The 26,628-nt window shown below is 36.6% G+C and overlaps 2 protein-coding genes across 7 annotated transcripts in view; one reads left to right on the top strand and one right to left on the bottom strand.

Annotated features, from left to right (window-relative positions):
• abi1a (abl-interactor 1a) overlaps positions 1-14,834 on the top strand; it is a 58,428-nt gene extending 43,594 nt beyond the window's left edge. Inside the window, exons 4-11 of one of the 5 annotated variants that reach the window (XM_082184342.1) lie at positions 69-172; positions 321-461; positions 3,328-3,428; positions 5,105-5,194; positions 8,670-8,867; positions 10,525-10,611; positions 12,673-12,864; positions 13,547-14,834. In XM_082184342.1, coding sequence (XP_082040468.1) covers positions 69-172; positions 321-461; positions 3,328-3,428; positions 5,105-5,194; positions 8,670-8,867; positions 10,525-10,611; positions 12,673-12,864; positions 13,547-13,722 — 1,089 coding nt within the window. In that variant the 3' untranslated portion in view covers positions 13,723-14,834. The remainder of the gene's footprint in view (positions 1-68; positions 173-320; positions 462-3,327; positions 3,429-5,104; positions 5,195-8,669; positions 8,868-10,524; positions 10,612-12,672; positions 12,865-13,546) is intronic. The other 4 variants (XM_082184343.1, XM_082184344.1, XM_082184345.1 and 1 more) reach the window with 4 other exon arrangements.
• Positions 14,835-15,788: 954 nt separating this feature from the next.
• pdss1 (prenyl (decaprenyl) diphosphate synthase, subunit 1) lies at positions 15,789-26,054 on the bottom strand. Of its 2 annotated transcripts, none has more exons than XM_082184374.1 (11): positions 25,864-26,054; positions 25,383-25,450; positions 23,937-24,063; positions 23,666-23,796; positions 23,430-23,571; positions 20,844-20,955; positions 20,661-20,770; positions 20,492-20,572; positions 19,031-19,144; positions 18,792-18,872; positions 15,789-16,257 (listed from the first exon to the last, which is right to left on the bottom strand). In XM_082184374.1, exons 1-11 carry the CDS (start codon positions 25,993-25,995, stop codon positions 16,117-16,119), a joined length of 1,239 nt encoding a protein of 412 aa, XP_082040500.1. In that variant the 5' UTR covers positions 25,996-26,054; the 3' UTR covers positions 15,789-16,116. The 2 variants fall into 2 exon arrangements, with proteins under 2 accessions (XP_082040500.1, XP_082040501.1); XM_082184375.1 differs by having other exon boundaries at positions 23,666-23,793.
• Between the last annotated feature and the right edge of the window lie 574 nt (positions 26,055-26,628).

Here is a 26,628-nt window from a genome sequence, read left to right as displayed (position 1 = left end):
TTATGTATGTAACCTGATGGTCAAGCTCTGGTCAAATGCTTAAACTGATGTTTTGCTTGTCCAATCAGCAACACGGCAACAATCAGTCAGTCAGAGGAGGAACTCTGTCCAGGACCAATCCCCCGACACAGAAACCTCCCAGCCCACCCTTGGCAGGACGAGGCACTCTTGGGTAAGACCTTATTATATACTTCAGTGTGAAAAGAATGAGCTGTGTGATAAAGCTATCAGACAACACCTCGGCACTGACAGCAATTTTCAGTAGCAAAGTCGGAAATCATATGTCATAAATCATATGCCTGTTTGTTTTAAATATGCAGGCGTAACAATCCTTATAAAACGCTTGAGCCGGTGAAACCTCCAACCGTTCCCAATGACTACATGACGAGTCCAGCTCGCTTGGGCAGCCAACACAGTCCAGGACGCACCGCATCTCTCAGCCAGAGACCCAGAACCCACAGGTAACACACATCTGTCTGTCTGTCTGTCTGTCTGTCTGTCTGTCTGTCTGTCTGTCTGTCTGTCTGTCGGTCTGTCTGTCTGTCTGTCGGATATCTAATTTTCTCTCTTAATTTGGCTTTTTCCTCTAGTCCTCTCCCACTCTTTTCCATGAGCCTCCACAGTTTTATTTCTGAATGTCAGCGCATATTTGACGTCCTCTGGGGGTTTAACATTTTCGCTCACGTTCTTCATGTTGCTAATGTCTAAATGACGATGATCGGGGGGTTTCTGAATGTTTCCAGCTCGGCACTCTTCACACCCACTCGTCTAACATCTGTAAATAATGTCATCACTCCAACCCACACCTCAACCGCACTCCAGACCAGAGGGAATAACCCCTCATCCCTCTGCCCAGCGCTTACCAAACACAATCAGGACTGCAGCGTCCGTGCTGAGTGCCGAATGACTGAATGACTCGGCCTCATTAGTTAATGCTGACTGTGATGCCATAAATAATACACAACTTTTCATTTGTGTAAATAATGGCACCACAACGCCAGGTCTTGTGAGTGTGGCCTGCTGAATCCATCAAATACTTGTCTTAAAGGGAAGAAAGGATGTTGCCCCAAACCTTCCTCCATAAAAACACAAAGTAGAAATTTTGAAGAATTGTACTGGTAAAATCCCCATGAAAAGCTCACTGCAATTTGACTACAAACAATATTGGGTAAGACTTTATTTCACAGTGTCCTTCTTACACAGGTTACATGTAGTTACTGTAGTAATTACCATAAATTGTGCATAAATACATATGCAAACTAACCCTAAACCAACCCCTATTCCTAACCCTACAGTACCGGTAAGTTCAAAAACAAAAAATCTTACCAACTCCAAACTTTTGAAGGATATGGTGTTTCTGCGTCACTCTTGACAGCCTCAGCTCTTGGTCATTGTAATGTATGAAAAAGAGCGACATACGAGAACAGAGATTTATTGTTTTTTCACTTCAAATATATTTTTACTGAATAATCTTTGAATGCTGTTCTCGATTACTGATGTGTAGCCGACAGTGTTTATCAATCGATGTGATGCTGCAGCGTCAGCAGTTTTTATATGCACTTCTTATGTGTGATTAAGATGAAGTATGAATGCTTGTCTCCACCTGAGCCATTATCTGCTCTCCAGAAGCATTCACTGCTGCTTATTCAGCTCTGTTTATGCTGCCTTCATCCTAAGTTCTTTGGGTACTCGATGCATTATGGGTTACAGTGTTAGTTAAGGTTACATTTACAAATGGTGATGTTGAGTAGTGATATCTTTTTTTTTTTCTTCAAAACAGTTGTGAGTGTTTAGATGTTGGGCAGATGACCAGATATCAACTTAAGTCAAATTGATTTGTATAGCGCTTTTCACAATACACATTGTTTCATATCATAATGTTTATAATATAATATTAGACCTGGGCGATGATGTAGTTACATTTTGCGACAATACAAGTAATGAAGCAGTTAAAATATGCGATACAGGATATATCAGCCTTTACGAGAATGCTCTATGCATGCGGATAAGGTTGGACATACTTATATTCAACTTTATATAAAGAGCTGGGCAATAAGTAAAACAATCAGGCAAATGAGATTTGCACTATAGTATGTATTGCTTACGTGAGTAGTGTATGTATGTGGATAAGGTTAGATGTGATATAGCCTATATATAACGATATAAACAATCACACAGCTAAGATGTGCTATATTGTATTAATTGCTTTACATGAGGATACTGTATGTAATGTATAATTTTGTATATATCAGTGGGTGATAATATAATTTACATTTAACACTGCTTATTAGTTACATTTTTAAATTGCGAGTCACAATTGCGAGATATAGACAGTTAAATCAATTATATTTTTTTAAATCAAAAATAAGTCTGAATTGTGAAGTATAAGCTCACAATTGCAACAAAAAATTGTGGGATACAAGTCGGAATTGCCGTTTTAATTTTGTTTATGCAATGGCGGAAACTAGCTTCTATATGATCTTCTCTAAATGCCTACACTAGTCTTTCAGACAACCCACTGAATAATTAGAAAATTATTCAATTGGAAAAGATTTGCACATCTCTAGTTAAAATCAGATCATTTAACTCGGTCTCCGTTTAGATAATGGAGCGATAAAGCCTGTGCTGTGATGATGAGATCTCTTGCAGTGCATCATGGGAACCCCTGCTGCTTTGGTTTCTACATGGACACACAGAGGATCATATGTGGGGGTGTAACACTGATGCAATGATGCTCATAGCTCCACAGTGCTGAATAATCCATCAATTGATCTGTGTTGAACGTACGTGTAACTACGTATGGCTAACGTAGTGCAATGTGTCTCAAAGCCAAGTGTGTATCTAGGTCACTTTACCATGTGAGCCTGTGATGCTCAGAACGGAGCACTAGCTTACTTCTTACTGAATACTACAGTATACGATGTTCTGCTTGCTGTTCTTTTAAGATAGTATGTGGAACATTATGCATGATGTAATGAAAAGCATTTAACAGTAGTATGCTATCATGACCTCATTGTGGCATCCAGTGATCTTGGACATAATCGCGATATGGCTTAGTTTGATTATCAAATCGTAAAAGCTGCGATTTAAAATAAATAAATACAGAAATGTATATATAGATATAGACAGAGTGAAGCACTGCATTGTGTTCATTTACACACTGACAGCTCATGATCCAGTATTGAGTTTGGGTTACTTGTGTATTTGGGAATGCAAAATCTGGCAACTATCTTGAAAAGCGCCTAGAAAGCATCTGTTGTCAACAAAAGAGATGTTTTGATATGTATGCTGAGAACTGTGTCTGACTTCTTCTCCATCTCTCTGTAGTGGCAGCAGCGGGGGAAGCGGCAGTCGAGAGAACAGTGGCGGCAGCAGCATCGGCATTCCCATCGCGGTGCCGACTCCCTCCATTCCCAACTCAGTCCCAGGTGAGCTGCAGCCCACATACAGCTGCTGCTAAAGCACGATGCCCTAGGTTAGGGCCAGCCGGAGAATTAGACTTACACTTCACATGTGGGTATTTAACGCTGCAGTGTTTCCCGTTCTCTCGAGTGAGAAGCAGGATTAGTTGTTCATGGCCTGATTCTTCCAGCTAAAGGTTTGTCAAAGTAGGCCACTACACAAAACAAGGACAGGTAGAAATAGAGAGGAAGTGGAAAACTCTAAAGGGTGGTCTGTCTGCAGAGAACAGGAGAAAAGAAAAGAGTTTAGTGAGAAAAGAGGTCGCTGTCCTGTCTCCTGAATCCTTCCAGTCACCATAGCAACACTGCATCAGCACCTCTGATTTCCTTCTCCTGGATTAAGGTTATTTAGTGCTGACAGGACTTTTGAATGCAGCTTCTCTGTCCTTGTACTCTTTTATTTATCTGTTTGTGTACTTGCATAATAACATTTAAGGTTTTTCCTCTAGGCTTTGATGAAGGACTATTTTGGCTCCCAAAACCTAGTGAGCTACCTACTTAGGCAGCATTTTAAGGCATCTTAAACACATGTTGGCTATTCTAAACTTTTACGCCGAGACGCCTTGTTTTAGCTCTCGTTAGACAGCATCAGTTGAACCCTTTATGGAGAAGACAGTTGCATTACAAAATAAATCCAAGATGGCGCTTAGAGTTCAGGGAATGTTGATTATACTTGCTTCATTCAGTTCTGAATATTTGAACGCAAAATAGTTTATATATAATAAAAGGATTTATCAAAAATATCAGTTCAGATGAGTTCTGTCTAAATAAAAATTGGTTATGGAGTGTTTTCAGTCTATTGTAAGTATTTTAAATCCAGAGCACTGCAGGAGTGAGTCCTAAAACACGGAAACAAGTTAGCATTTTCACCCTTCCGGGTCCATTGTCCAGAAGTCAATGGGTTTTAATGGGTTTTGTCATTGCTTTTTAAATGCCTGAAAAAAGTCTGTGGTTAACAAAAGCTCTAGATATTCTTAAGTGTTATTCTACAAAAAAAAAAAAAACCTTGTGATATTTTTAAGCTTTTATGTGCCTTGATAAAGGAAATTCACAGGAAATTCATCTACTCACTTTTACTGCCTCATTGTGTTTATAATCACACTCTTGCAAACTATTATAGCTTGTAGATTATAAATAAAGATTGAAAGAATTGTCAGAAGCTAGAGATGATGTCATACTACTGTGGCATAGTTCGTTTATGGCGATTGTATTTATATTAAGTTCCGCATTTGTGAAGATTATCATGGTTAACAAAACGTGTGAGAATTCTAAGCTTTTGTTGGTCAGAGAGATTTTTTCTGCAATAATACAAAAGTCAATGGAAAAATCCCATGTTTTTTCTATGTTTGCTATGTTTTTAGGATTGTGTTGTTAGCTTAGCATCATTTCTAACCTCAAAATCCACTGGAGTCAATTTAGAGTCGAGTCTCCCATGTGCTTCATGTATCAAGTGCTATTTGTGTGCCACGAAAAGTTCAAATCAGTCCACTTACAAGGATATAGGATGGTTAGGATGCTGCCTGTCTATGTAGACAGCGATGTAGCTCACTGGGTTTTGGAACAGAGCTTAGTTTTTTGTGCGCTATTAATGAATGAATCGCGCTCAAGGTGTGTTTTCGCTGATATGACGTTCTGACCCGCAGTCGAACCCTCATGGGCTGCTCCTCCCCCAGCCCCTCCTCCTCCACCCCCCCTCCCCGGTCAGGGTCCACCAATGCCAGCCGCTGCTATAGGTGAGCCCCGCCCCCGATCCCATCGCCAACTGCACAAAATCTGATCCAGGCGACACCGGCGTTACCGTCCCGCCATCCACCTGTCCGTCTGTGGGTGTCAGAATGGGCCGCTTTTGGGGATGGTGGTGGTGATAATTGTTATTTTGGGTGGTGGATTTGTGCTAAATCAACCAATTTAAATCAATGTACTGTGAAGAAGTCTCTGAACTGCCTTAAAGAATTTCACATAATTCATTATGTTAGTGTTGTTTGATAATGGAAAAAATCCAATAGACCTATTCATACCAAGGACAATAACTATAATGTTTTAATAATCATTTTAATTCTGTGAGAATAGGAACAATTATATGCAATTATAATGATAATGTCAAAGAGGAACAATATTGTTGGAATCACTTTCAGAACGATTGTTTCTAGCGGATTAACAATAAAAACATTGACAGCCAATTAGAATCCATCTGACTTTGAAAAGCTTAAAGGTATAGCGGAGGATCTTTCCAAATTTTATATAAGACCCGCCCTCTCCACTTTTTGAAAAGTTTGATTGATTCACCAGAATGATTGACAATTAGGAGGACCAATAGTTTAGACTACCCACCAGGAAGTAAAACATCCTCCGCTATACCTTTAAGCATTTAAAACGGCAGATCGCACTTAGATCGCACAGAACTGCAGAGCGCGCTTAGAATAAACAAAACGTTATTGTCCATTGGTGTGGACGCTAATATAGTTGTTGTTATAATTGTCTTGGTGTGAATGGGCCTTTAATGGGTTATTGGGGTTAGTCCACCCAAAAAAAGAAAATTCTGTCATCATTTACTCACCCTCATGTTGTTTTAAACCCGTACGACTTTCGTTCATCTTCGGAACACAAAAAAAGATCTTTTTGATGAAATCAGCTACACAACTACCACTTTGACGCTTAAAAAAGTTCATAAAATTGTTAAACTAGTCCATATGAATTGAGCTGTTTAGTCCACATTTTCTGAAGAAACATGAAACATCACTTTTTATGATGAACAGATTTAATTTAGGTTTTTATTCACATATAAACATTGATCAGTGAACATAAATAGAAGCTCAAAAGACTTGATGCGCGAGAACAAACCTCATTGGTTCTTGTGGAAGCTCAAACGTGCTGCGTAACACAAGAATGATCCTCATTGGTTCTTGTGGAAGCTCAAACGTGCTGCGTAACACAAGAATGATCCTCATTGGTTCTTGTGGAAGCTCAAACGTGCTGCGTAACACAAGAATGATCCTCATTGGTTCTTGTGGAAGCTCAAACGTGCTGCGTAACACAAGAATGATCCTCATTGGTTCTCGCACGTCATGTGAACATGCTTGAGCTTCCGTTTACCACAAATGATGACATGCGAGTCGATGAAATTCAATGTGAATAAAAGCCTAAATAAAATCTGTACATCATTTAAAGCGATTCAATCTCTTCAGAAAAATGTAACTAAACCGTTCAATTCATGTGGATTAGTTCTACGATCTCTTTATGAACTTTTTGAAGCATTAAAGTGGTAGTTGCATAGACTGTCAGGGACGGAAATCTCTCAGATTTCATCAAAGATCTTCGTTTGTGTTCCGAAGATGAGCAAAAATTTGTTGTGTAAATGATGACTATTTTCATTTTTGGATGTACTAACCCCTCTCATTAGGAATCTGCGTGATTGGTAATTTCATGAAACATTTCCCCATGTGGATTTGGCATTGGATTTAAGCTTGTTGAACTTTGAACATGCAAATTTACCAATATAAAGCTTCTTGGTTTGGAAGTAACTTCTAAGTAAGTGGTGTTTCATGAATCACTAGTGTTGGCAATGGACAATGAACTTGCTTTTTCTGCTAAATTTCACTGAAGTTTCACTAATGTTACCTAACCTTGACATGGAGAAACTCAAGCTGTATCTAGAAACCAAAATATTGTAGAATCTTGAGGATGGGCTCTCTTGACTCATGCCAGACTTAGAAACTGCATAGCAATGCCTTAGCAACCACCTTAAACAACCTAGCATTGTGTTGGGGAGTTGTCAGAGACTTCCTCACTGTAGGCTCTTTTGAAAGATCAAGTTAGCCAGTGCATGATGAATTGACTAATTGCTTTTGTAAGTGCTTTGGATAAAAGCTAAATGCTTAAATGTAATATGTAAACATCATATCCCATAATTCTGTTCATTAGAAGGGGTTTTCACTGGCTCCATCACGACACATTTGGAATGAGAGGTTCATCCTTAAATATTTGTATTGTGTTCATATCATATGTCACTGGTGAAGGCTTGTGGTGCCACAGTGATGTTTGTCCACTGTGTTTGTTGTTCGCTTGGTTCTGGCCATCACTATCAGGGAGAGCGTGTCTCTAGGGTTTCCCTGTAATCTGATATCTGACACTGTCAACAGGAAATGTCCCTATAGAGGAAATCCCATCTGCAGTGTACACACACAGAAGGACTATATTATTACAGATACAACTACAACATGGTACTCTTTCTCAGGGCCTTTTCTAACTTTGCACATTTTATTGCAGGTCCTGTTGTAGTGTTGTATAATTACATTGCCATTGTTTGTAGTTATTAATGTAAAATGGCTGTGAGTTTTCTGAGTTTTCTTCTAATATTGGGTTTCTCAAACCCAGATTTTCTTTGTGAATCTGATGAAACATGTCCTGGTCATATTTAAACCAAAAATCTAAAGGAATATTATATAAAATGTAATCACTTTTGAGTTTCTCATTGATTTCTATGAAGATTCTCATTAAATTCTCATACTGTAATACAGTAATATAATAAAAACGAAAACTTTTTAAAACTATTTAAATTAGTATAATGTTTTATAAATATACTTTTTGGTTTGTTTTCTTGCCTTATTGTCTCAAATATATATGTTTGAAGGGATAAATTTGCTTAATATTTGTGAAAATAAGGAAGAAAAAAAATCTGGCTTTACTCGATTAATCGCATCTACCATTAGTTTGTGATATATACACACATTTATTTATTTATTTATACACGCATAAACTTTTGTTAGATTTGATTTAAAGTGATAGTTCACCCAAAAATTAAACTCATTTACTCAAGTTGTTTCAAACCTGTATGAATTTTTTTCTTCTGCTAAACACACAAAAAAAACATATTTTGAACAATATGGGTAACCAAACAGTTGATAGGCCTCTCTTGAACTTGAGAGTGAATAATGAGAGAATAATTTTTTTTTGTGTGTGTGAACTATCCCTTTAATCTCGATTAATCGATTTGACAGCACTATAAAAACTATGAAAAGTATAAAATATGACCTGGAAGTGTGTGTGACGTGTTTCGTTGGATTCACTCTTCTGCCTATTAGTTATTTCCTCAAATGAATCTGTTAAACTATTAAATGTCGGGAATCTTGTGTTGTCTGCTGTATGTAATTCACCGGCCACTCCTGGACTTTCTCCTGTCTCTGTACCCTCTTCTGTGGGCACTAACAGCGGTGGCTGCTGGGCCGGGTCTCGGGCCAATCCCCATGTCCCAGTTCGGCACGATATCTCGGCAGATCTCCCGACACAACTCCAACACCTCGTCCTCCGTCTCCATGGTTTCCGCCACGGGAACGTACCGCCGAGCCCCGTCCGTGTCTTCCCAGTTCTCCCTGCAGCAGCCGCACGTTAACGGCGGCACAAACGCAAGTAAGACACGAAGAACGCTGCATGAATATACAGACTCACATCAAATTGAATCACGCACTTGACAGTTTAAATTCAGCAATAGCAAGTGGAAAGCCATATCCATGCATCATAAAAGGCAGTTATTTTTATGCTCGTCCCGTCTGTGGAGAAGGGAACAGCCTGTCTCTTCCCACAGGTGTGCGGACGTACACTCTAATGTCATTAAGCCTCAGATTTATGATTCGTGAGAGCACAGGGCCCGTGGCCGCCTGTTTATGAATGGAGATTTAGTGTGAGATTTGAGATCCCTAATGTCAGATGTCCATGAGCATTAGAGTGAATGACGGTTAAATCGGCATCAGATGTGAATGAATCACACATCATTCATGCATTCAGGGGAAAATCCTACTCATTTAACTAACTGGTCTATGTAATGAACTAATCACAGCGTCTAATCACAATCATCTGTCACAATGGGGACTGTGGGTTTAGTTTCTTCTAACTGTGCAACATTTAGTTTTTTGTTTTAATAAGTGTTTAACAAGTGTTTAGAACAATTTATCATAACTTTTTATATTTTGGTTGATGATGATATTCACCACCGGTCCAAAAGTTTGAGGTCAGTACGATTATTATTATTTAATTTTTTTTAAAGAAATTAATACTTTTAATTACCAAGGATTAAATGCAATAAAAAATGACAGTAAGGACATTTGTTACAAAAGATTTTCAGATAAATGCTGTTCTTCTGAATGTTCTATTCATCAAAGAATACATTTAAAAACATTTATACATACATTGAAAACATTTATCACAATGCATCGCAAAAATATTAAATAGCGCAATTGTTTTCATCATTGATAAATAATAAGAAATGTTCCTTGAGCAACAAATCATCATCATATTAGAATGATTTCTGTAGGATCATGTGATCAAGAATGCTGAAAATTCAGCTTTGCATTGCAAGAATAAATTACATTTTAAGATAGAAAAAAAGTTAGTTAAATTCTAGTAATGTTATTATATTTATTTTATAATTATTATTATTTTGATCAAATAAATGCAGACTTGATGAGCATAAGTGAAAAATCTTACCGACCCAAACTTTTGAACAGAAGGGTTTATTATGATACACAATACTTACGTTTTTTTTTTTTTTTACTGCAAAGTAAAGGCCTTTTGACCTCTTCTTCTTCTGAATACCACTTTGCAATGAAACAACTGTTGCAAAAATTATTCTAATGCTATTTTATCTGGAAAACCTAAAAATATCTGGATTTTTTAAATATATATTTTTTACTTTACTTTAAATGTTTTAAATTGAAACATTCAGTCCTGGAAAAAAAACATGGAGATTAATACAATCTTAAATGAGAATTGTGATAATGATATAACTACAGCTTAAAGTGTTACTGAAAAGCAAGATATTCATTGGTCAAAAGGTATGAGAACGCTGCCGATTTGTTATTTGATATCATATTACCAGAGAGAATGTCATGTTCAGTCTCTCTATATCTATATAGGGTTCCTATTCCTATAGGACTACTCTTCCCCACCTTCATTATGTGGGACTGATGTTTTCTTTTCTCTTCCTGCTTTTTTTTTTTCTCTTTCCTCTTGGTCTCTCCTGCTCTTTGTGTTTGTGTGTGTGTGTGCGTGCGTGATGGGTGGTGTTCAGTGTGTATGGCCCCCCCTCCTCCACCCATGCCCCAGCTCACCCCACAGATCCCACTCACAGGCTTTGTGGCCAGAGTTCAGGAAAACAGTAAGTCTGACGGCCACGTTTCTCACCCTAGCATGTGGATGTGTTAGAGGTTCACTGCATGCTTCCATCTCCATCTCCATCTCCATCTGTTTGTGAAGTAGTCAGTGTTTATTCTGCGTGGCGACTGCAGGTCAAAGAGTGCATGCGTATTGCCATTGTATAATTCAGTTCACTACAACAGATCGAAATAAAGCCTTTGCTAACGCCTAAAGCCTGCGTTTTCTGAAAACAAAAAGTGTGTCACACATTTACATAAGTGTCTATTGCCTTATGTAACCTTAAAGAGGCTTACTAGGCTGTTTGGGGCAAGAACTTAACGTTTTGTACTTGAAAGGCGCTCATTGTTTTCAGTCTGTTTTGCGTGTGCTCTACGGTTTGTTTTACCTTGGGTTATATTCAATGGCGATAAAGCATGCCTCGTATATACACTTGCCCTGCGTGTGATATTGGACACTGTTTCATGGGCTACTTTTGTGTATGGCTTTTTGTTTCATTTGTACCGAGCAAGCTTAAGGTAGGGCTGAACCACACTGATGCACCATGGGAAGGATTGAAACCTTTTATCCCAACGTTTCGCCAGTCATCAGAGCGGCAGCGTCGGTTAACTCACACACTGCTGACAGAGACGTTTAGTTCAAGGACACTTCGAGTGCACTGAATCGTTCAGAAAGAAGGAAACTCTAGGTTGATGAAGTTATCATTGTAGGTTTGGTCTTAAAGTGCCTGCAGAGTGGGTTTTGCTGCCCTCTCATGATGCATTCTGGTACTGTGAGGCGTTTATGAGGTAGTCTCACAAAGCCAGACTGTCGACTATGAGCACAGCGTCTGGTCAGTTTGCTATTGTTTTGTGTCCAAGTGATAGTTGTTAAATTGGAAGTAATTGTTTGATTAAGTATAGTTCATATTGGTTTCATGTGCCATGCACGTATATGTTTATCTTAAATATTTAGAACAATTATATACAAATAATAGTGTAAAAAGCGAATTCACAAAGACCCTAAAATATGATGATTTCACTCAAATATAAAAGCAGCTATATATTTTCTTGTATAAAGAACTATGTATGTTGTTTTAGAAAAATATTAGGTGTTATTATAAGTAATATTATAATATTTTATCACTATTTAAAGAAATCTCATCAATCACATGATATGCATATACAGTAATTTGTTAAATAATTGAATATGTATATATCTTTTTTTAAAGTCCCTGTACTAAAGCCAAATAAAATTAATAAAATATTATCTGGAAAATTTTAAATTTGTATTAAGCTGACAACTTTGACAATTTTGAATTTTAGTATTTATAATAGCTTTTATTTTAATAATATTATTATTTATTTTATTAAAATATTATAAAAAAAAATATTATAAAATATTATTTTATTTTCAGTTTGTGGCCGAGACAACATTTCAAATTTTCATTTAAGTTTTTTTTTATCTAATACTTTTTTCCCCAAATTCATAAATACAATTTTAAATCCTTTAGCTTTAGTTAACAATACCAACTCTTCTGTCAATAGAATAAAAATGTATTTCTATTATTTCTAACCAGACGTTTAAAAGCGAACTGAAATGGCAATACAAAATGTATTAAAATGATTGTAATAAACAAAGAAGTTTAAATAAGAACTCTTATTTTAATTATTCTGTAAGTTATGCTGTACCCCTACACTCCCCCCCCCATTCCGCATACACCCTTTAGTGGCGTTCTAGTTTGGATGTATGGTGTGTGTGTTTGTGTACTATTTATTATGTGGAATATTCCATAATTTTGCCATCATTTGACTGTTGAATTTCACTTCTCTGTTCCATTTAAATCTGGTAAGTATTCATATCCGTGCATTCCTTCATACATACACAATAATCTCCCTAGATCCATAGATGTGTGTGTGTATGTAATCCAGCGCCCGACGTGACACGAGTGTTTATGCAGATTCACCGTTGGTCATGTGATTTGCATGTCTACTAACCGGTCTGCATGAGAGCGTCTGAAGCGCACACCCGCTCTGGAGCCGTGTCATTAATGCGTTTGACTGACTGTTGTGTGACGCGTGTCCAGTTGCAGAGACCCCGACTCCACCGCCCCCCCCTCCCCCTGATGACATCCCCATGTTCGACGAGGCTCCGCCCCCTCCTCCTCCTCCTCCTCCTCCAGTGGACTATGAAGATGAAGAGGCAGCTGTAGTGCAGTACAGTGACCCCTATGCAGACGGAGACCCTCAGTGGGCCCCCAAGATCTACATGGAGAAAGGTGAAGTTTTTCATCTACCTTATTAATCTGCAACAAATCTTTATTCATGTAAAGTAACAACCTATATTGTTTTATTATTAGAATTAGTATTATTTTTTAAGCTTGTTGTTTATTTTATTTATTAAAATGTATGATCATTTCACATTTATATTTTTTTAAATGATCGCACTGCAATGATTTATATATTTTGTATTATTATTATTAGCATTTTTATCAATGTTATATATTTTTTATGATGTTTATTTTTATTGGTTAACAATTATTTTTTACCATTGTTTTGTTTATTTTTTTATGTCACATTTATATTTTGAAATCAACATGTCATTTATTTATTTTTTAACTATTATTAGTAGTAGTAGTAGTAGTGGCATTATAAAAAATACAAATAGTTACATATGTTAATAAAATAACAATACAAATAAAATATTGGTCTTAATAGTCAACTAGGGATGTTATATTTTTATGAATGTAACATAAATAACCTTTATTGTTTTATTATTAGAATTAGTTTTATTATTTACCGTTTGTAGTTTTATATTTTAATTTTTTTATATTGTTCATAATACTCGTTTTTAAAACAGCTATTTATTAAACATTAGTGTCTTTGATCATATTATAGTTACCTAATAACACTCTTGATGTGGCTTATTGTTTTAATATCTAATAACGTTCATCTTTGCAGTGGTTGCCATCTACGACTACATCAAGGATAAGGACGACGAGTTGTCGTTCATGGAAGGAGCCATCATCTACATCATCAAGAAGAATGACGACGGCTGGTTCGAGGGAGTGAGCAACGGCGTCACGGGTCTGTTTCCCGGGAACTACGTGGAGTCCATCATGCACTACGCCGACTGACGGGACTCGACCCAAAAATCATATATACCCAAACACAGTATAAACCGTGTGCAAGGATACATGTTTGTTCCCGACAAATGGCGGATCATGAAAATCTATGAACTTTACTTTGTGGTGATGGGTGGATGTGGGCAAACGGGATGGAGCAACTATTCGGAGGAAGTCAGTCAGTGTACATAAAATGAAAAGTTAGCCTGTGGGGTTTCCGTAGTGAATGTCAATCACATTATCTTCAACAGTCAATACATCATGTGAACATGTAAAGTAGATGATTGTCACCATTTTTTCTTTTGACATTTCCAACTGAAAGTCAACCATCCCTCATCTTATAAACTAATTAATTTCAGTGTTTTATCTTAAAGCACCATGTCATTGCCCCAAAGTGTATCAAAATCTTAACGTAAAGCATGCATACAAAATTTAAATATGTATCGTAACCTAAACGTTAAATTCCATTCAGCTTCCATCTGTGTATTATTTACAGAACACTTTATTTTAAATATAGGCATTTGTAGACTACTCATGTTTATGCTCTAATTTTTAGTGAAACGTCGATATAAATTTCTTTATTAATTTGGTTAATGAATGCAAAGCACAGAACTTTTTCATTTGTTTCAACAACGTCTCCCTCCATGTTAATATTTTCTTAGAGTATTTGCTACAATGAACAAACATGAATTCTATGTAGATAGCTTGAATATGTAAGCTGTAAAGTATCTAAAGGTCTCTAATCAGTACAAATCACAGTTCTTACAATGCTGGACTCATTCTTTTGCACCATGGTCTGTAACAAGTAACTGGCGTGTTGTGTTGTACAGTACGGTCTGAACTGGTCTAGTTACTCGACTCAGGTCTGGCATTAATCACACCTTTCTCTGTCTATTTTTCACTCTTTCAGCTGTTTTAGGAGTCGTACCGTCTTGAGAAACGAGTACAGAGATTTCAGGAGTTTAAAGCTAATGCCTTGAGACTTTTTTTGTCATACTGAAACATTTGAAGTGTTCAACTGAATTCCAGCTGCGCTGAAGCTCGTCTCAGCCCAGAATTTGTATTTATAATGTTAATTGAAATTTAATTGTACAGTCTTTTATAATAAATCATTCTATGTAAAACCTTGGTCTATTCATTTAAAAACTTTGTAAAATTACTTTTTTAGAAGAATGTAGAGCCATATTTGAATTTATATCATACATGCACAGAATTTCTAATTAGAAATAATTGTCTTTACAACATATGAAGGGTCAAAATGTTCATGAGGTCAGACTAAATATACTGGATGAGCTGTTTTCTGAGATTTACAGGTTTTGGATTAACTTTGTTTAATCTGCTATAGCAATGAACTAATTCAGCATCAGTAAACTGGTGGAGATTCTGCACCTCTAGATGGATTAGACATGATCTCCTAATTGTCAAGAAAACATGAAATATAAGTATTATTTAAAACTTTTTTTGTGGAAATACTAAAATGATACAATACAGTTCAATATGGACACTTGTTTCCTCAATGGAATTAAAAAAATAAAGGTAATATTGACTTTTTCAATTGAGACTCAGAATTGCTAGGAAAAAGTAAGTATTGCGAGTTTCCTTATCTTAATTTTTTTTCTTCTCTGAACTGAGCTTATAGCTCGCAATTCTGACTTTTTCCTCGCGATGCCGAGTTTCTATAAAAAAAGTCATATTACCTTTTATAAAAAATTTTCCATGCCAAACCAAAGTTTGGTGTCAACGTTTTTTGTTTAGAAATGTATACTTTTATCCAAGCAAGGATGCATTAAATTGATCAAAAGTGACAGCAAGACTTTTACATTGTTATAAAATACTGTTTTCAACACTGATAATCAAAAATGTTTCTTGATCATATTAGAATGATTTCTGAAGGATCATGTGACACTGAAGTAATGATGCTGAAAATGCAGCTTTGTTCACAGGAATATAAAAGGAGGATTAAAATATAAGTTATTTAAAATTTTGATTGATCAAATAAATGCTGTCTTGGTGAGTGTAAGAGAAAAAAATGTATGGAATGTTCTTTTTCATCAGAAAAAAAGGAGTCAAACAGGCTGTTTACTTTAAAAAATACCTTCTTTAATTTAAGTAAATAGCCAGTGAACTTTAAGGCCTTGGTTGTTATTGAGCACTTACAGTGGAATCAAAGACGTTTGGCCTTTCGTAGTGTGGACGGATGTTTAAGTGAGCGTCTGTAATGGATACACACACATGTGACAGTAGCACATCTGTGCTACACCTGGAATTACAATGATCTCGCAGAGTGAGTCCTCCTGTACCAGTGAGACCCCTCTCACAGAGGTCAGCGGAGGTCAGGGCTCTGCGATTACAGTACGGTAAACCCTGCAGAGGTGGAGCTGCCGGAGTGTGAGTCTGTGTGCAGCTTCACTTGTCTCTGCGCAGCATCAGCTCGGTCAGTCGGATGAGAGCGTCTCGTTCGGTCGACGGCCTCAGGCGGCTGATCTGACGGATGGCCTCTTGACAGTAGTGTTGAGCGAGGTAGTTGGTCTGTTCCACACCGTCACTCTGAGGACCAGAACACAGAACACAAGCTGATGAGTGAGGGAGGACGTTTACCAACTATAGAAACTTCTGCAGTGCTTCTGGAACTCTTCTGGATGAATCCCCAGAAACTTGACTGGTTCCGATTTTTCAACTAGGAGTAACACTTAAATATAAAATGACGGGATAAGTTATACATTTATTAATTCAAACAAATCTGGAAAATAAATCTCTTCTTTTTTTTTTTATTCATGTTTTAAAATAGTGTAAGAAACAAATAAATCAAAAAGTATTTCTAAATAAAAAAATGGACATTTAAAAAGGTTTCATTCATATTTTAAAATGTTTTACTTTCTCCATATATTTCACCACAAAATCAAACTGATATTGTATTTTGCTTTAAGAAAATTAAGCCTATTTTTAGGAAGATAAAGTCATCAACTTTCCCCATAGAACATTTCCACACCAAAACTTTCCAACTCAATATCATAATAATAATAAATAATCCCATTCTCATTTATGTAATGCAAAAAAATATATATTACTAAAATATTATAGTACTATACTATATGTAGTAGTAAAATGATATGTAAATATTTACAGTTATGCATATTTGTGTAATATTTGTTCCACCATCTTCATAATTTAAATAAAAACATATTTTTACAATAATATTATTATAACCACCCTCCTTCCCCACAATAAAATATTTTTAAAATAGTGGAGGATTAGGGGAAGTCTAATTATTAGACACTTTTCAAATGACAATAACATAAAATTATTTTTTCAGTAGATGGCAGCAGATTACCACTCATTTGCTCATTTCCACTTCTTGTTTTGCTTTTGCCTTTATAAACTGACTTTTATAACAAATTGCATTTGTAGGTATGAAGTAGGCTATAGCTATAGCTGTTCCAGGTAGGGTACATGTACCCCGCCTGGAACAGCCTTTCCTCGGCTAGTCCTTCCGCCGACTCTGGCGTCTCTGTAGTGGTTAAACATGAGATATAATTCGTCTTGTGTGTATCTAACAAGCGATCTTTGGTCTCGTGAATCTATCATTTGTTATCTGGACAATCGTTTTGGCTGAGGGCTAAGTGAAATTTCATAACTTTATATTTAGGCTATTTAACTTTACAGTTGTAACGTTAGACTAGAGCGCTGACTTTGTATGTTTGACTGAATTGTTATAATGAGATGATTTGCATGAGTGTAGAACTTAAGTTAAACAGTGTTTTGGGGGATATTGAGCAGATTCTGACTAACATACAGTAAACACCTCTTATTGGCCATTGCTTTCAACAGACCTGCTTGTGATTGGCTACAATATTCAACACTGCAAAAACACGTTGTAGAAACCTTTGCAATCAGAAACCAGAGCACACACAAATACACACAGGACTGTTTGAAAGCAATTTTAAAAACCCATCGGATCTACACAAATCACACAAATGACCTGTTTGGTGACAAGTTTGCATCCCTGATTCTGAATATGGTAAAAATGACATTATTACAGTAATGAGCTCAAGAAGAATAAAAAAAAAAGTAAAACATCTGTTAGCGTTAATGAGACTTTTGGGGTGAAACTGTCATACAAAATGTCACATTATAAAAATTTCATACAATTCTTACAGGTTTGATTTACTGCCTTTTTTTTCTTGTGATATTTGGGTGAAATGTATGGAAGCTTGTTTCCGCCTTTTTATACATTTACGAATTTTATTCCATGGCGGAAACAAGCTTCCATAGAAATGTGACCCGGGGCCAGTTGCATAAACATAGCCATTAAGTTAAGACTGTACCTGCGTCCCAATGTGTATACTATCCACCCTAAATAGTATGTGACATTAGTAATTGTCAATACTATTTAGGGCAGATAGGGTGGATAGTATGCACATTGGGACGCAGGTTGTGTCTTAAAGCAGCACTATGCAGCTTTGCCGATTTCTTCGCTGTTTTCTCGCAGGTTTCTCTATAGAGCTCCCCCTACAGCTTCAGAATAGATATTTGACAACACTGTCGTCAAAACTCGTTGGCGACTCTCCCCCCTCCCATCTTCTCCAGCTGGTCATGTGCATTTGTTTTCAAAGAAGCCGGCGAACGCACGGAGCCATGTCCACTGAGGTATGTATGATACACAGAAGGCTAGCAAATAAATGTATGTGTGCAGCGCCGTAAAGCAATTCGTTACATCGCGAGACCTGATATCACGCGATACTCCCTGACGCTGAGGCCGGCGGCCCGACGGCCCAAAGTTACAAGTGTGGTTTTTCCGCTCACAGGCGCTCGGGGGGTGCGAGATGACCACCATTCAACCCGAAAAATGTCATTTAACTATTCCAATGACTCCGAAGCTGTTCGGTTAAGGTAAAAAAGTTACTTAGTTCACCTTTAAGAACTAGTATGACCAACTAGCAGTTAGTTAGGGGTAATAGAGTCTTACTTTTAATTGGTATCAAATTAGACAAATCTACGTTTTATGTAACAGACTTTTATGAAACCAGTCCCTGGACATGTTTTCATGAGATTCACATGTATACAACACAAATCCTCCTCACCTTCAGGACATATTGCCAGGCTCGATCCACATCTCCATCAGAGCTGAAGCGCCTCATTATCATTGCATGCAGCTCAGGAAACTAAACAGAGAAAGAAGAATGAAAGGTCTTTAGAAAATCCAAACTGTTTTACAATTCAGTTTATGGCTGTAATAAACCAAGTCAGCCATTAGACCTGATTCCCCTTTCTGTACTTCAGGGACGTGACGTCATATTGTGAGGCTGTTCAGCTGTCGTACCTGTTGGCAAGCAAACAGAACGGGCCCGGTGGCCAGACCCAGTTTGAGATCGGCGGCTGACGGCTTCCCCAGGCGGTTTGCACAGGACGTGAAGTCCAGAATGTCATCCACAAGCTGAAAAAGACAAGTTGTATTTTACTTTACTTTAAACATAATAATAATTCAAGATAAAACCAATGTGACTTGTAATGAATCATTTGTAATGAAAGAATTCAGCAATAACAGCACAGATTTATTAAAATATGCAGCCACTACCTAAATGTTTGGCCCATATTTTTACTGCTTAAAGTTGCAGCGTAAAATTTTTGTACTATTAACAGAACTGAAATCTATCTGACCAGCTGTCTGAGCGAGCGATGACAGGGTGAAGTGTTTGAGACTTATTCACCTTTACTTCTAGTGTTGCTAGTGACAGAAATGACACACTGCAGCTTTAACTGGAAGAACCAAACGGTTTTTAGCCGAACAGCAATTTTCAGTTTCTCGATTTTCAAATTCTGTCAATTTTATCACGAAATTCAAACAATAAATGTCATTTCGGCAATAGCTCAAGAGTTAGCTAAAAAAAGAACTCTAGAGAGCAGCATTTTTCTAAATGCATGCACTGCATTACATATTAAATATATTTTTACTTAACCTGTTGTCTTCATTCTTTTAATATATGTTTAAATCAGTGGTTCTCAACCTCTCCTGCAGGGACCCCCTGACAGGCCATGTTTCTGTTTTAACCCTGAAATGGCACACCTGATTCACTTAATGAGTAGTTATTAGAGTAGGAAGAGTAGGAATTAGTCAATTAATCAATTGGTCAACTACTCATTAAGCCTTTAATTAAGTGAATCAGGTGTGCCATTTCAGGGTTAAAACAGAAACATGGCCTGTCAGGGGGTCCCTGCAGGAGAGGTTGAGAACCACTGGTTTAAATAAATCAGTCATGAAAAAAATACAATCATTTAAATGTTTATATTTCACCAGCAAATTTGAGTAGAAACAATTTCAAATTTGATATAAAAACGGCCTTATTTACAATTTAAATGTTTGTACAACTCAGTTTTATTTGAGCGTTTATTAATAAACAAATATGATTAATTTTAAATTAAATTAAATCTTCGGTTTTCGGCTAAATGACAATTTCAATTTTGCCAAGTGCATTGTGAATTTTCAGTTTCTGGTGCATCACTAACCCGAAGAAGCTTCTACTGCTGAAGTTCCTGTTATAATTCATAATTAACTACAATTACTTTCTGCATTTGTAACTGCAACAAAAGAACCATTGTTAACTTGGAGATCACAGACCACTGCATTAAGACTAACATGCAAACAACCACAGATTCTATTTACACTGTGTAGATGAAATGCTTTAGAAAATTAAATGCTATTATAGCAAGTGTGAACAGTGATAGACTAGATGCTATTTAAACCAAGTGAAAATAGCATTTCACATGTAAATGAAAAAATTACCTGGAATGCAATGCCAACATTTCGTCCATATTGATAGGCTATCTCATGCACCTCAGGGTCAGAATTCACCAAAATTGACACCTAAAATTCAAAAGAAATATTGCTGGTGTTCAACTTCTCTTTCAGCTCTGAACTTCATCTTATTTTTGTCAAAACGGAACGTACATACTGCCTTACAACTGTTTGCAATGAGACTTGCAGTCTTCTTGAAGGTTTTCTCGAGGTAGTGCTTGAATCTCTCGTTTTCATTCTCTTTAGACCCTAGCTGCATGAATTCACCTGGAATTCATCAATGAAAAACATAAATAACAGGTATAAAACACATCTCGTGCATAAATCTCTAGAGACTCACCTCGTACAAGGTCTTCTATAACTTGTGACAGCACAGAAACCACTGTATTGTTCCCAATACGTGCTAATGCCATGGAGGCTGCAGACAGAATGAAATCTCCAGCCAGGATAGCCTAACAATTACAGATACAAATATATTTATATTTAACAACAACATAATTCAATACTCTATAGAAGCTTGTTTCTGCCAAGAAAGGCAAGTACAACTTTTTTGACTTCTCTCTCAACTGCGAGTTTATATTTCACAATTATGAGGGGGAAAAACCAATTGTGAGATATAAACACAATTGCAAGAAAAAAGTCAGAATTGTGTGTTCATATCTCGCAATGCTGGCTTTTCTAGAAATGTAGAGATTTAAACTTGCAATTGCAAAAAATAAAGTCAGAATGCCTGTCAGAATAGCGACTGCATTTCTAAGAATTGTGAGAAACTCGCAACTGCGAGTTATAAAGTCTGAATTGCGAGATATAAACTTGCAATTTTGAGGAAAAAAGTCAGAATTGTGAGATATAAACTCACAATTGCAAGAAGGAAATTGTCGCAATTACGTTTAGTTTATTTTTATTGCCTGGCGGAAACAAGCTTGCATATTCTCAACTGATTTTCCTTCAGATTTCAAATTAGACATCAACACAGAACCAAAGCGTGTGACCAACAGTTGAAAACCACCGATCTGCCTATCACAGAATTGCGACTGTTTCTCTCAGAATTGTAAGATTAACTCACAATTGCGAGTTATATAAAGTCTGAATAGCAAGATATAGGCCTGGTTTCACAGACAGTGCTTAGATTAAACCAGGATTAGGCCTTAGTTCAATTAAGACATTTAAGTAGCTTTCATAAACGTGCCTTAGAAAAAAACATTACTGGTGTGCATCTTGAGACAAAATAATGGAACTGACATTTTATAAAATATGTCAGTGCAAGTCAGGGCTGGACTGGTAATCTGACATACCGGGCAAATGCCCGGTGGGCCGACGTGCTTTTTGGGCCGATACATCAAAAATTTTTTTTTTACGGCCCATAAAACTCATACATCGGCGGCACATTCGTTTTGTTTTGTTTAATTGACGGCGCTGGGTTAGTGCCGGTGTAATGCATTGGTCAAAAAAAAGTAAGCGTTAGTTTTTTTTTTCCACTGACAGACCGGCCCATGAAACGCGTAGATCAGCGGCCCATTGGTTTTCTTGATTGACACTGGGCTGGCCCAATCACATCTTTAAACACCTCCCCCTTTGGGCTTTGAGTGAGCGTGCGTGTATCTGTCAAAATAGTCTGAGACATGGAGAAGAAACGCAAAGAATGTGCAGAGAAATAGCGTGAAAAATAGATACTTCAAGCAGACGCTGTAAAATGTGTCAAAATATATGTTTTCTCCAGCAGCAGGACCTTCATCAGCTCCCGTGGCTGATGAGGAGGATAGTGAGGAGGATCAGGAGAGAGATGAGAAAGGGTAGAGTCTGCGGTAAGCAGAACTACGTTCAAAACACTTTGGCTATGAGTGTAGGAACCCATTACCCAGTTACGCTTTATTTCCACATCTGCATAGTTGACGATTACAGAAATTTACTAGAAGTTTAAAGAGACGCGTTTTTATCCATGTTTTCCGCCAAAATAAAAGCTTGATGCAGTTTCCGTCAAAATAAAAGATCATGTGCTTATCTCTTTCAAGTTTAGAAATTAGTACAAAACTAATTATGAAAGTTTCCTTTATTTTTCAGTGCATTTGTTTTACAATATATGGCTATTAGGCTACTGTCATGAGATTAATATTATAATTATTATTATGTAGTAGTGTAAAATAGACAGACACTGTTACTAAAAGAAGTTTGATTTATTTCTTTGTTTAATTTGCACACTGAATATGGGTTGGAGCTTTTAATTGCGAACCCTCAAACTGCACCAGATTGATGAATATAACATTAAAATGCACAAAATTTTCTCACGGGGAGCCTGCCCCCAAACCCCCCTAGAAGGACTGAGGTCCACCCACCACAGTTTTACCAAAAATCCTGTGAGAAACACTGGTATTGCTATGCCAATGCAGCTTATAGCTTGTTTTTTGGATGCATCACTGTGGAGTATAGTTCAATTGTATTAATAAATTACAATTTTGTACTTATTTCATCTGTTAACTCTCACTCGTTTATACTCACTCATTACATGGCATTAGTGGTTTTAATGAATAGGAGTTGAACAAAAACATATTCAAGGGCGTGCAAAGATGGGTGGTGTTTATGATTATATGTAGTGGGCCAGTCTGGGCCAAAATGCCAGGGCCGATTTTCTGTCCCAGTCCAGCCCTGGTGCAAGTTGCTTTCAGTTAAAACAGCTCAAACAAGCATTTTAGTCTGGGACTAGTCTTAAACTGTTTGTGAAAACAGGGGTTAAACTTTACATTTTGAAGAAACTTTTTGAAGAATTTTTTATTATTTTTTATTATTATTATTGCCTGGCGGAAACAAGCTTCCATAGTTCCCAACTGATTTTCCTTCAGATTTCAAATTAGACATCAACAAAGTACCAAAATGTGTGATAAACAGCAGAAAACCACCGATCTGTTTTATAATCAGGCGAGTTACTCACTTTTTTCTCTCCCCACAATTTATTAATGGTGTTTTTCCCACGCCTTGTGTCCGAGTCATCGATGACGTCATCGTGCACCAGGCTGGCAGTGTGGATCATCTCAGAGATCATAGCGATAGAGCGCTGCGCCGGCAACAAGACCCTGAGGACATCAGATGTGCCTTATTAACACTGACTGATGCATCACACACACACACACACACACACACACACACAGCACTGAAGTGTGTTCTCACCCCTCTTTATTGCTGTGGACGTTACAAGCTCGAGCCATCAAGATCACAATCATTGGTCGGAAGGCTTTTCCCTTTCCATCAAAGTAATAATCACAGAGTGCTTTGAGCTCGGCTTTAGACACCAGCAGCTGCTGAACAGACATAGAACAGCATAAAACATGTTTGGGCATTACTAATTACTAAATATAATACTTCATAAAACAACAGTGGACAAGAAAAACAATGTTTAGTGGTAAAAGCTATGTAGTACTGTGCAGTTTCCTTGCTGTACCTTTTTTATGTCTTCATATAAATCTTGCAAGTCCTTTTGTGCGAGTGAGAAAGGATCTTTTAACTTTGCATCGCTGTGTATACTGCAACAGACCCGCGGTGTTGAGTACAGACATCTATACCTGTGCCTGACACACAAACATGGGAAAACAGATTCAATAAACACAATTAAAAAAACATATGCTTCTAGTTATTGACAAAAAAAAGCAATGTGCATGTATGAATGAATCTTTAAATAAGGGAGAGCAAGGCTAGTTGACAAATTGACACTTAGGTTTGGTTTATTTTTGAAAGTCAATAGTTTAATGTATTTAAAATGTACAATTAAAATGATGCAATGTACTTGAAATGACATATTATGCATATGTAATGTATTTAAATTATGTAGGCTACGTACTTAAAATATAGTCTGTTTAATGGCTTGGCAACTTTGAAAGGGGTAGTATAAATACATTTTACCAAATCACCCATTTAAATATATTTTTATTAGTGCTGGTGATTAAATCGTGATTATTAGTGATTAAATCGCGAATAATCGCATCCAAAATAAAAGTTTGTGTTTACATAGTATATATGTGTGTACTGTGTATAATTGTTTTGTATATATAAATACACACACACATGCATGTATATATTTAGGAAAAATTCTTTATTTATATAAAAAAATATTGTATAAGTATAAATACAGTATATCCATGCAAATATTTCTTAAATATATACATGCATATGTGTGTATTTATATATACAAAATAATTACACACAGTAGTACACACACATATACTATGTAAACACAAACTTTTTTCTTGGATGCGATTAATTGTTGCCCAGCACATAATTTATATGTAATGTTTATACCTATAGATAGATAGATAGATAGATAGATCATTTATATAATAATATGAAGTTATTTTATGTATATTTTATGTTATATGAAGTGTATATAACAATAACCTTTTTCTACTTGAATATATTTTAAATGTAAATATATTTATAATAAATGAATATATTTAAGTAGAATGTAATCCATTTAATTACTCCAGTCTTGTGTGTCACATGATCCTTCAGAAAATAATTAATAAGCTGATTTGCTTGAAACAAATCTTTTGTAACATTTTAAATGTCTTTACTGTAACTAAAACTATTTATTTCTTTAAAGAGAAAAATATATATCCTGCTAACCTCAAACTTCTGAACAGCAGCTAAATAGTTTTGTTTCAATAATTCATAAAAAATAAATAAAAAATAAAAAGAATACACACAAAACTGTTTTGGCTAACTGAAACTGTCATAAGTAATACTCATAACATTATGCAACTAGACTTTGACCCTAATAGTTTTTTTTGTTATAGTCCATGTTACACCTTCACTGTGACAACTAGCCCCAGTGTACCTATACACATATGTACAAACTAGTAGTGCACATTTATTATCAATGACATTGACATACCTTGCAAGGATCATTGGTTTGTTAAAATTATGTACAGAATTATGTAAAGGGCCCTGCCGGAATAAAACCTGAAAAACATAAATACCATATCATATAAAGCTGAAAGTTGTGCAACACTTATCAAAACAACAGTACAAACTGTGCTCAGGATATAGTGTGTCTTAACATTTACCAACACAACTTACACAAGCACAACACAAGACTTCCTGTGCAACAATCTTGTGTAGCAGTGACATTGAATGGCATGCAACACTGATCAGTGAGTCTCTAATGCAGGAGTTCATGACCTTTAACACAGAGTTCAGGCAGGAGTTCTGTACACACACGACTGCAATCATCTGATCTAAGACATCTTACACTATTACAGCGCCAGACATTCGCACTCATCCTCATCTCAAACCTGATCATGTTAGGCAGTGATCTGTCATTCATCGGCTCACACCGGTGACCTTCATCATCATCATCAGTGTGATCGCGTTACCTGTGTCACAGCGGAGGAAGACGCGGAAGAAGCCGTGTGTGTGAAAGCTCTTCTGCTGATCCCACAACACCAGTCCAGAACTACAGCAGCTCCAGCACTGCTCCTCCAGCACAGGCTCCACGGCACCGCCATGATGCCCCGACCAACAGCGGCACATGCCCAGTGACGACACGTTACGGAACCGCAGCATGAACCGGAAGATAAAATTGTCACGTGATGTGATGCAGAAGAGGAGGGTCGCTTTAGAAATAGAATAAACGGGAAGAATAGGCGTCAAACTAAAATGGGCGTGCATGGTGGCCCATAACGTGTCACTAATTGGTTAGGTGCGATAGTTCGAAATAATAATTATCTTATTGTAAACAATAACAATAACGTTATATAGTATAAAAATGATTACACTCATTGGTTAAAAAAAAAAAAAAATATATATATATATATATATATATATATATATAATCTAGCTGGATTAATGACAAGTATTCACAAGGAGGCGCAACAAAATATTAATTAAAGTCCCTATGAAAAAACAAACAAAAAACAATTCTTCTATAGTATTTTTGCTTTTGTTAGAGATGTGTGGTGTTTTTCGTGTTATGTGCATGTTTTGTGGGTTTCTGTTTTAAAGAAATGTAGCCATAGTTTCAGAAATTATGTTTAAACAATTTTGAAAAACTATAGTAAATACTAGTGATATATAATGTATATTATTATTACACACTTTAAAAGTACATAATGTTTCTTCACACAGTAGATATGCTTCAA

Source organism: Leuciscus leuciscus (assembly GCF_965113295.1).
Source record: "Leuciscus leuciscus genome assembly, chromosome: 11".
Lineage (NCBI taxonomy): Eukaryota > Metazoa > Chordata > Actinopteri > Cypriniformes > Leuciscidae > Leuciscus > Leuciscus leuciscus.
This window is presented reverse-complemented; position numbering and strand designations above follow the sequence as displayed.

What these genes read in the sequence shown, in the direction of transcription:
- pdss1 (XM_082184374.1), bottom strand. Translation starts at nt 25,995, where the DNA reads ATGGCGGTGCCGTGGAGCCTGTGCTGGAGGAGCAGTGCTGGAGCTGCT. An exon ending in ATGTTGGCATTGCATTCCAG is followed by an intron (nt 19,145 to 20,491) that starts GTAATTTTTTCA and finishes TGTCTTTTTCAG; the next exon opens with CTTGTGGATGACATTCTGGA. An exon ending in TTCTGTTTGCTTGCCAACAG is followed by an intron (nt 18,873 to 19,030) that starts GTACGACAGCTG and finishes TTCTCTGTTTAG; the next exon opens with TTTCCTGAGCTGCATGCAAT.